The sequence below is a fragment of the Perna viridis genome, chromosome 4, assembly GCF_037379345.1.
Source record: "Perna viridis isolate PV_CMFRI_1.1 ecotype Kerala chromosome 4, ASM3737934v1, whole genome shotgun sequence".
NCBI lineage: Eukaryota > Metazoa > Mollusca > Bivalvia > Mytilida > Mytilidae > Perna > Perna viridis.
Window position 1 is genome coordinate 12,418,543 of NC_142448.1, and position 10,282 is coordinate 12,428,824.

The 10,282-nt window shown below is 33.4% G+C and overlaps 1 protein-coding gene across 1 annotated transcript; it reads right to left on the minus strand.

Annotated features, from left to right (window-relative positions):
- Positions 1–2,690: 2,690 nt before the first annotated feature.
- Positions 2,691–9,986, minus strand: LOC148618892 (guanine nucleotide-binding protein subunit gamma-e-like). The gene is made up of 2 exons (XM_088576903.1): positions 9,539–9,986; positions 2,691–2,901 (listed from the first exon to the last, which is right to left on the minus strand). Exons 1-2 carry the CDS (start codon positions 9,625–9,627, stop codon positions 2,796–2,798), a joined length of 195 nt encoding a protein of 64 aa, XP_088433029.1. The 5' UTR covers positions 9,628–9,986; the 3' UTR covers positions 2,691–2,795.
- Between the last annotated feature and the right edge of the window lie 296 nt (positions 9,987–10,282).

The following is a 10,282-nucleotide window of genomic DNA, read 5'->3' on the forward strand; positions in this document are numbered from 1 at the left end:
GCTGATTAATAGGCAGTTTTTATTATTCTTTTATGCATTATAAAAAAAAAACTTGAGAAGATGAGAAGAAAACTACTGTGGATGGAATTGTCCTTATAGTGATATGATTAATAGATAATTTTCAAAGTAGGAGTAAATGTAGTTTTGCTTCTTACCTTTTTAGGTGGAAAAATAAGTATCATTATATTTCTTATCATAAGCATTATATATGGCAACTTCTACCTGCTATTAAAGATGTTCTTATAGTTGGGTCACATAAATTTGCATAATTTGCAGCTCTTCACATTTCTCTTAAAGTTAGTCTGTTTTGCAATACATGCGTTGTAGTATATAAATTCTGCAATCTTCTATAACTCCACTCATCTAAATCTTAGCACATCTCTATTATACACACCAAAGTTGACTTTTTGAGGAGAGTTTGGAGTAATATGTTAAATTAATTATCTGATATTTGCACGCGATGTAGATCCAGCCATTGAATTTGTCTCGTTGAGAACATTAATTTAATTAATGTACCCATTAAATGCGGTGCATGTCCGATTCTCCAAATGCCATGATTACTTAGCTAAAACTAATTACTTTTATCACTGTATTGCACAGCATCAGTTTAATTCGCCAAAAGTTCTGCAAGTGCTAAGCCCACTGCAAACATCTTCGGAAATGTCAAAGTACATTTCGGTCGTATTAACTTTTTTGGATTCCTAGGTGCTTTATCTTCTTCTCTCTAGAGGTGTCATGATGGATGGATCGACTGTCATTTATCAAATATAAGAGGAAAAATTCATTTTTCATTTTCTATAATCATCTTTTGTTCAGAAATGATTGATGTTCTTGTGTTAAGAACCTTTAGTGAAGAAAATTGAAACAATTTTAAAAAAATACTTGCATTATGTAATAATTAAGATATCTTGGAAAGAGTAAATTATTAGTATCCAAACCGCGAGAAGAGAATAATTAAATAGTTCTATTACTATTAAACTCTTATTGAACGATTTACTAAAAGTCATTAGGTGAAAAAATGTTCGGTGATTTATTGCACGCAACTAAAACTATTACAGTTAAACCTGTCTTAACCAAAACTTTATTTTCCTTTGGACCGTATAAATTTTTCGATCAAACAACATTTGCAATACTGAATCCACCGATATTATTCACAAAATTAAAGTTCATGTGAATTGTGTCTTTGGTGGATAGAACTCGCCTATCTGGTTTATAATTGATGAGAACGTGTACATTGGGTGAAATTAGTATTTTTTAACAGAAGAATCAATATTTAATGTTTTTCTGAAGATGTTTTTCTACGTCTATATGGCAACTCGGTTGGCATTTGTAACCAAGAAGAGGTTACTTATGCAACTATACACCAAAATGAAACCTTATTTTACTGTAAATAGTTCCAATTATTTATTCACCGATAGTGCTCACGAAATTAAGGACCTGGTCAATGCTGATTCAGCTGAATTAAACATGCTAATCGTCTTCCAGGTCTTTAATTAATGCGAAGGATTTTATATCGATATCTCATGTTAATTTTGTCTAATGCAGATCTGTTTACAAAAGAAGGGAGAGGTTTTTACGTCTATGGCGACTCGGGTAGCGTTTGTTGCAAAGCGGAGGTATACAACAAGTCAAGTTGCTTGGTGGCGTTTGTAGCAAAGCGGAGGTATACGACAAGTCAAGTTGCTGGGTGGCGTTTGTAGCAAAGCGGAGGTATACGACAAGTCAAGTTGCTGGGTGGCGTTTGTAGCAAAGCGGAGGTATACGACAAGTCAAGTTACTTGGTGGCGTTTGTAGCAAAGCGGAGGTATACAACAAGTCAAGTAGCAAAGCGGAGGTATAAGATAAGTCAAGTTGCTTGGTGGCGTTTCTTTTCTTGTGTGTGTGTTTGTCGTTTTTCCCTTTTCTGGTCCACCTTTTTTTTTTTAGAGCTGTTTAACTTGGGATCTGGTGCTTTTACAACAATCTTATTCAATAGAGCTAAATCTTTCTTTGCATTACCTTCAGATTAAAGATCTTTAAGTTAAATTTAACCATTTAGAACCGTGTTTTCATTACAGTAGGAAAATTTCAGCCTAAATAGGGTCACATTGTGGCCTTGATAGAGGAGACGATTTCCGTTTAGGCCTGATTATAACAATTAAAATAGTATCATCAAATCTGACTATTACCACAAAAAATGAAAGGTACGAAATTTAAACATTAACATGTTGACAATTGATTAAACCCTAAGATTTAAAGCGGGTGGTAAAAAGTGATTAAGCATATCTCCTCTTCTTTCCGTTCGTCAGTTACATTTTGTATCCTCAACCTCTCCCAAACCGCTTGATGGATTTCAATGAAATACAACATGATTGGGCTTTGCGCGAGAAAGATGTGCACTAACTAGTTTGTTTCTAATAATTATTGTTTACTACGCATTGCGTTTCTGTAAATAAGCGGTGCCTGCATAGACATTGCCATTGGCCAATAATTTGATTCACACGAATGAGCTACACATGAATAAAATTTGCCAGTGTACACGATAGCCAATGAATTTTTTTTTCAGATTGTGACACGATGTAGAATTCGAGTGACCCTACAGTGAGTAAAACAAGTTCTTCGCCGCTGTTGCGTAGTTAAGCTCACTCCTTACATTTATACTTGTTATAACTTGCAATAAATGCTTATTAAATAAGACTAAGTACGGAACATAGAAATATTTAATGACTCACATGAAAGCAATGATAATAGGGAGTTTTTATATACAAATTATACATGACACTGTGCTGCATATATCGTCTTTCTGTTCATTGTATTCATAATATTGTACACTTCCTACTCTCGTTCCAAGGATTCTTCTTTTTATCAGGAGTAACTACCAAACCATCGTCCGGGGTCTTATCTTCAATATACGAAACCAACCTGAAAATAATAACCAGACATTTTTTACAAGGAAAAAATACTATTGGCAAGTAACATAATCTAAAATTGTAAATTGCAGTTTTAGCTGTATAGAAATCTATAAGCAACACTGTCAGATACATGTACATGTAAAATCATTTCCCGAGAAAGGACTAGACTGATGGAAGTAGGACATCGAAAAAAATCTTTGTCTCGAGATTTCTCGATATTTCTCGAGACAGTTAAAAATTTGGATTAAAAGCTTACACAAGATTTACTGAAATATCAAATGAAACTACAATAGCGTTACAATTGATCTGTGTTCTTGCAATGATGCTTGTGATAGTGAATGAAGTCAAAATATTTCGTCCACGGAAAGTTAAGATATATACAGCTATTGAATTATAATGTCCTTTAAAAAAAATGTAAAGCCCAAGTGATTTCCACAATGTCAGGGTATTGAAAGAGGACACACAAGCCCTGGCAAAGGATCGGCACAAATAGAAGTCTTAAGTTACGTGTAGTACCGCTACATTTTTATAATGTTAACGTCATTCCGACATGCATTTAGTGAGAAACTGTAAGACCTTTATTTATTTTTTCACTGGCCAACTATCGATGAAAGATGTATAAAGCAATTATAATTCTCGATATGTATTTTTCTAAAGCGTATTTGCAGATGAAAGGCTTTCTATGTATCTGTTGAAATGATCAAAATTCAAGTATTTTGAAACCCTTTCAACTGTTAAAATTGAAATTATTATGCACATCTTCCAACAGGGTAATCAACATGAGACATTATTTTCTGTTCGGTCAAAATCCCTGTCGCAGATGTGATTAATGCTGATAGCTTACTTGGACTAAAATGGTCTTTTAATCCGAGTGTGATCTCGTTGTCATGAAGGAAATGAGATTAAACAAACGCGACTTGACAGACACACCATATTGACATGAGATTATTTTCATAATTAAGAAAGAAATTATAAAGTTACGCATTGGCTGGTATATTCTGTCACCAACTGATTTTCCAATTCTGAAAGTCAGCAGTGATGAATTCATTCATTTAAGCCGAGTATTTGTATTTTTTGACCAGTTAAATGAACGTGATTTCCCTTAGGACCATTTCTATTAATTTACTTTGACATTGATAAAAGTTTGGTGAAATTGATGATAAGAAAAACTAATGCAAAAACCAATGATGGCGTAGCTGTTAACACAAAAAGTAATTATGTAAATGTCCGTAACAAATTTATAGGTTTGGAAAGACAAACTCTGGCCAATACAATGAGCATGTATCAATTTGTATCAATTTTCTTTGAAAATAGACTCGCTGTAAATCTATATTGTTCAAATCCCAAAAGAAGCAACAACAATCTGATATTTTATTCTAGGCCTGGACAGACTGGTTAGTTAAAATTCAGCGACAAAATAGATTTATTAACGTGCTTTACAGTACGAAAATAATCGACCATTCTTGAGATACGATACAAACTATACTAAAATATAAAAAAAAGATAATCGAGAAACCTGTCACTTTTTAAAAATATAATTTCACATGTCTCCGTAGAAATTGCTTTGAATCCACTGCCAAAATTGAATAAAAGTTGTCAGAAATAATGATATTGCTCACGTTATCACTAAAATAGGAAATGCGAACCGAATACAGAAGTCGTTATAACATTTTCACGCATTTGAACGTGGTCGATGTTTTTTTTTTCATATGAAATGTACGAACAGCTTTCGAATATTTATAAAACCAAAATTCGTGAAAACGATCAACAAGAATTGTGAAAAACAAAAGCGTCGGTCACTGGAGATAAAATGCAATATACATGTAATAACATTTTTTTTTACAGTTTTTATTCTAATGGAAGACAATATGTGTAACTTTACATAATAGTATGCTTTCAAGACAAATATACGCGTACTAAACTCATGGCCACTCATTACAGTAATATTAAAAAATACGTGTAAAACAAATGGCTTGGGCAAACATTACCGGTATTTTGTTCATTGATTAAATGAAATAATTAGGCATTTAAACACGTCAGGAGTCGATGATATATTTGGTTAATTGGTAAAATATGACTAGTCGATTATCGAAAGAAAGAAATGGCATAACAAAAAAAAAATATTCCCGACCGGGTCTTGCTCGAATCAAAAACCTCATGTATATTAATGCAGAGTACGACTGTCAAACCAGCTACGAACACTACAAAAAATGGTCATAATGAGCTACATAATATTAACTGTTTTAGTGTTTTATATTTTTAGCAAAAAGTTCCTTTTTCACCTAAAAGCACATTACCAACCATCTTCTGTATTTTCAACGATTTTTGTTGCAATTTTTTGTATTTTTCATCTATTCAATCTAAAAGATTTCAATGACAATTCCGGACTTGTGGACACTTTTTGAAATTGGTTCTAATTATGGTCAGAATCCTGAAAAAAATGGCCCAGGTCCTTTCTTACAAACCTGTGACTGACATATAGGAGTGGCCAAAACAGAATAGACCTACTTGATGTAGATTTGGTTACCAGAGAGCCGGGGTGGTTATATACACCAATGTTCATGGACACAATACACTCTAAGTATATCGACGGAATAAAAATATCGAGACTTATTAAAAAAAAGATTCCTTTCGGATCGTCAATTTTCTGTTAACTGTGACAGCATCAGATTCTCTTCTGCATATGGAGTTTTAAAAATACGCTTATTGAAAGAAAGGATACGATTAAATACGCTGGATCAATCATTAATACCAGCCATAAAACCAATAAACGGACAGAATCAGCACCTCGTTCTATGAAACAGAAACTTCATGCTCTATACAATATCGGACTTAATCCTCGAGAAATGTGTGCTCTAACAAATTGTTCGATTTGGAAACGCATCATTTTAATAACAGCTCTTTACAGGTGTGAAATTTGGGGTCCAATTGCTAAATATTGGTAGACTTTGCCGTGCTTACAGTGGATATTTAATCAAGCAGTTATTTCATCTACGTGTTGCACAAGTGCTGACTGGAGACTGTAGCAAATCGTCAGTCACATATGAGTTTGTTGAACTTTTGAGCAAACATTAATTGCTCTTGTTTTTCGAAAACTATCTCAGACATTTTTTCCAACCAAAAGCCCTTTGGAGAAAAATAGTCATCCACTTTATAGACATTTATGAAGGAAACAAGAGGAAGCGTAGCTTTGAACAACGACCTGATCTGCAGCGAATCGATACGCTCGTATTCATACCAGTTTGACCGAACACAGGCTTCGACGGTTTACCGTTTCTTTACCATTTATGAACTCAAAATTGATCACACTTGTCAAATTAGATTCGACCAAAATCAGACAAGGCATGTGTTCTTTTTGCAAGTCTTTTTCAGCAGATATAGTTAGAAATTATGTACTTAGTTGCGAACAAATTATAGATTTTCGATCAGATATGTTTTATAAGATCGTTGACATACTTCCTGTCCTTTTTTATTTTTTTGATCAGCATGATGATGACCTGGTCGTGTCAATGTTGGATGGAGTCACGACTGCCATGGACGCATTATCGTCCGATAAATGGGGTCGCCTCATGTGGCATTTAGCAGAATATATCACAAAAATGTACTCGACTCTTTCGTAAGATTTTTTTTGACCATGCACCTACTTAGGTGATATATATTACCATAGCAAATCAACTGCATAGACTATATTTTATTAATTTGGTGCCTGTAATGACAATTTAATTTATGTATATAATATTTACGTAGCTTTGTCTGTATTATAGCTAATTTTGTTTCTTAGATATCAAATCGTCAACTATGCCCAAATAAAAATAATCAATAAATCAATTATTCAATCAATCAATCATTATTTTTTTCCATTGCCGTGTATGACTTCAATATTTTGCAAATACATGTAGCTATATCTAAAGTTCCCTTGATTTTTTTGTTACAGGCCCAATTATTGTCCCAGTCATTTATGATATCATGCATATCTCTAAAATTGAACAAAAAACTTGTTGATTTTTTTTCTTTTCGAGGATCGGGAGAAGTCATGTGATCAAATATGGGCTTTGTAAAGACAAAACAAAAAGTGTAGATGACCAGGAAATCCATTTCTCTGCTTGAAATGATGATAGTAATGAATCATTCCTGAAGTAAAGACATTAAGTGCCATAGCTGATAATTAAAACAAATTATTTTGACTATAGCTCTCCCAGTTTCAATTACTTTTTGCATGCAATATTGGTCGTCTTCACTTATTTTTATTGAAATGACCGACAAAGAATAATAGCAATAACAAGAAAAGCTTTCACAATTCTAAGAAATAAATTGTAAGAAAATCATAACCCAATCGGAATTCTTGTAATTGAAATGAAAACATTGGTCAATGATATCTGATATTCACAATAATTGTTAGATCCTTAGGGAGCTTATCCCTAGTTACTGGGACAATGATATACATTGTACTGAACAATGTCTTACCATCTGTGAGGACGGAAGTCAGGTTTGCTTTGTTTTGAGCTTGAAGTAAAAATAAAAACGTATTATAAAACAATACTTTTCAAGCTCGATACATGTAAAATGGTTTCATAGTACCCCAAAGAAAACACCATTACAACAACCACAACAAAGATTAAATACTCTACATATATTACAACTAAAGGGCAGTGTAAATATAAAAAGCAAGGCTCGAACCTGTTTTGGTCTGATCACTAAAAAAAAACAATACAAAACAAAAACAAGACAAAAACAAACAAAAAAACAAAAAAACAAAACCAAAAAACAAAACTAACAAAAACAACAACAAAAAAGACACAAATTAACAAATACACCAATGTATATATAACTAACCAAACAAAAAGTGGAAGATAATTAACCTACAATTTTCTACATCTTAAGCCAGCTTGGTGATTTAGAAGAAAACTTTTGTGACAGGTTTGTGGTTCTGAGAAGATAAGATCCCACAGAACATGCTAATTCTTTAGATATCAAGAGAATCGATATTGTGAGTATATTAAAAAGATGACCTCACCGGGATGAAAATTGTAAGCACAAAGCCACCCATTGGTCTTCAATGAACGACAAGGAAACCCTCATACCACCTGGAAGGCTACAGCTGTCCCCAAAACAAAGTGCACACGGGCACAGACAGCATAGGAGTTGTCCCTAAAGTAACATAACAAGTAAACTACAAGTGAAAACTAAACAAGATATACAGAGGCCAGAAATTCCTGACTTGGGACAGGCGCAAAAAAATGCTGCCGGGTTTGACCACTGTGGAAAAAATATTATCATACGGTACATCATACGTCATACAAAGAATGTTTAGACGTATGTTCAGTATGAAAAACAATAATGTAGGAACTGTAGGAAACTGTCAGTTCATTATTTGTAGTGTACTTATTCAAAATATTGTAGACAACTAAGCCGTTTTCGTTTTTGTTTTATTTTTTTAAGGAAACTGGAGACTTTACATCATCTAACACGCAGGTACCTTCAATATCTTTTAAATCAATATTCTGAACTGTTGCTAATAATTGTTTGAGCTTCTTTCTTGATGGCCTTTAGTATGTATTGTATTAACTTCATGCCATCTTGGGCATGCTTACTCATCTATTTTAGGATACTAACATATTTCTATCTATTTGTTCCCTTTCCTGTATTACGTCAATAACGAATGGATTCAATTTAAAAAAGGTGAGTTATTTCGGGTAACAAATTCCTATTAAATGTTCTATCAAAATTCTGCAGTTTTTAATGTTAGATTAACGAGATTTAATAGAAAATGCCTTTCAGGATTATGACGTCAGGAGAGTAAAATTCAAGAAATACGGAAAATAGATCACATTTCTGATATGGAAATTATCTCAATCAATTGCGTTATTCATTATAAATGCGAATATTTATAGGTCTGATGCTTGTGTTTGGTTAAAGTGTAACAGTTACTGAAATATAAGTGGAAAGGGGTTTACTCTTTCTTTGAGACGTTTAGCATTTTAGAAACCAAGATAATCAACTGCTTACAATACAATTTAGATAGCATGTCATTCAGAGCATTTCAGTGGTTACATCCGCTAATCCAATTGGATAGGGGCCCTTAATCCTCCACAGAGAGCGCGGAACATGGTCTCTGTTCAATAAAGGGAGCACTGTATACTTCTAAGAAACGTGATCGGATTGCAAGCAAAATTAATCGTGATAAAGCAATCTTAAGAAGAGATACAATCGACGATATTGTAATATAAGCTCTTTCAGGTCACTCAGGATAATAAGTGATGACAATTACTTGGTAAAGCACTCAAATCAAAAATATGCATAAACCATAAAATACTATTCGGCTTAAGAATTTTTAAACCAGACCTCTGTACTTTACTAAAATATAATTTCTCACTGACCACTCAAAAGTGATTTGAATGAAAATAAGCTACTTGGTAAACCTAAAATACGCAATAAACAGAGTCACTAGGTGTAAACCTAAAACACGCATGAAAGAAGAGTCACAGGGCGCAAACCTAAAACACGCATGAAAGAAGAGTCACAAGGCGCAAACCTAAAACACGCATATAACAAAGTGTCACAAGGCGTAAACCAAAAACACGCATGAAAAAAAGTCACTAGGCTTTTTTTTCAGAGTTTAAATACAGAATAAATGAAGAAGTACTTACTCTTTGATGGCATCTGACATACTCATTCGCTTGATTTCTTTATGGAATCTTAGAGTTTCCACTTGCCGTTTCAGCTCGTCTCGATCCATTGGTAAGAATATTAAGTGGACTTTTTTGGATTAACCAAGAAATCTAATCGTGCAAAAACTAGTTCATCAAAATATGTGTGATCTCTTTGATCAATGAAGGATCATTTTCTGAATTAGTTATCGGTATACAAGTCCATATATCACCTTCCCGTTCTAGTAAAACAATACACTCATGAAATTATTCCAAAGTAGCGTTTTCCAATTAAATGAAACTGGTGAATGCTAGCGGCAATATAAAATCAAACAAAGCCTAGATTTTTTTGTCAACACTCAATAAACACAATTGAAAAGGTCAGTCCATCAGTCTGTGAAATGTGTAGAACTATCTGGCAATCAAGTAGCGTTGATGAAAATGGACATTTCCTAACAAGGCAACGGATAATCGATAATATGGGAACTTTCTACTAAACACGATACAGATACAGTTAACGGAGACAGAAAAAAATCTATAGAAATCTGACAAAATTCTTTTAAATTAAACAGCTTTACAAAACGCATACTTCTATAGCAAGAACAGATGAATGGAGACTAAGACAGGTATTCAGTTGATGGGTTGAAGATCGTATCATTCTTCTATATGACATAAATATATAAAGACGGCAGTATAAGGAATAATATATTTGTCATTATACTGGGATAAAAGCTACAAGCATTG

Coding starts and splice junctions, on each gene's coding strand:
- LOC148618892 (XM_088576903.1), bottom strand. CDS start 9,627: ATGGATCGAGACGAGCTGAAACGGCAAGTGGAAACTCTAAGATTCCAT. Junction 2,902..9,538: donor ATGTCAGATGCCATCAAAGA/GTAAGTACTTCT, acceptor TATTATTTTCAG/GTTGGTTTCGTATATTGAAG.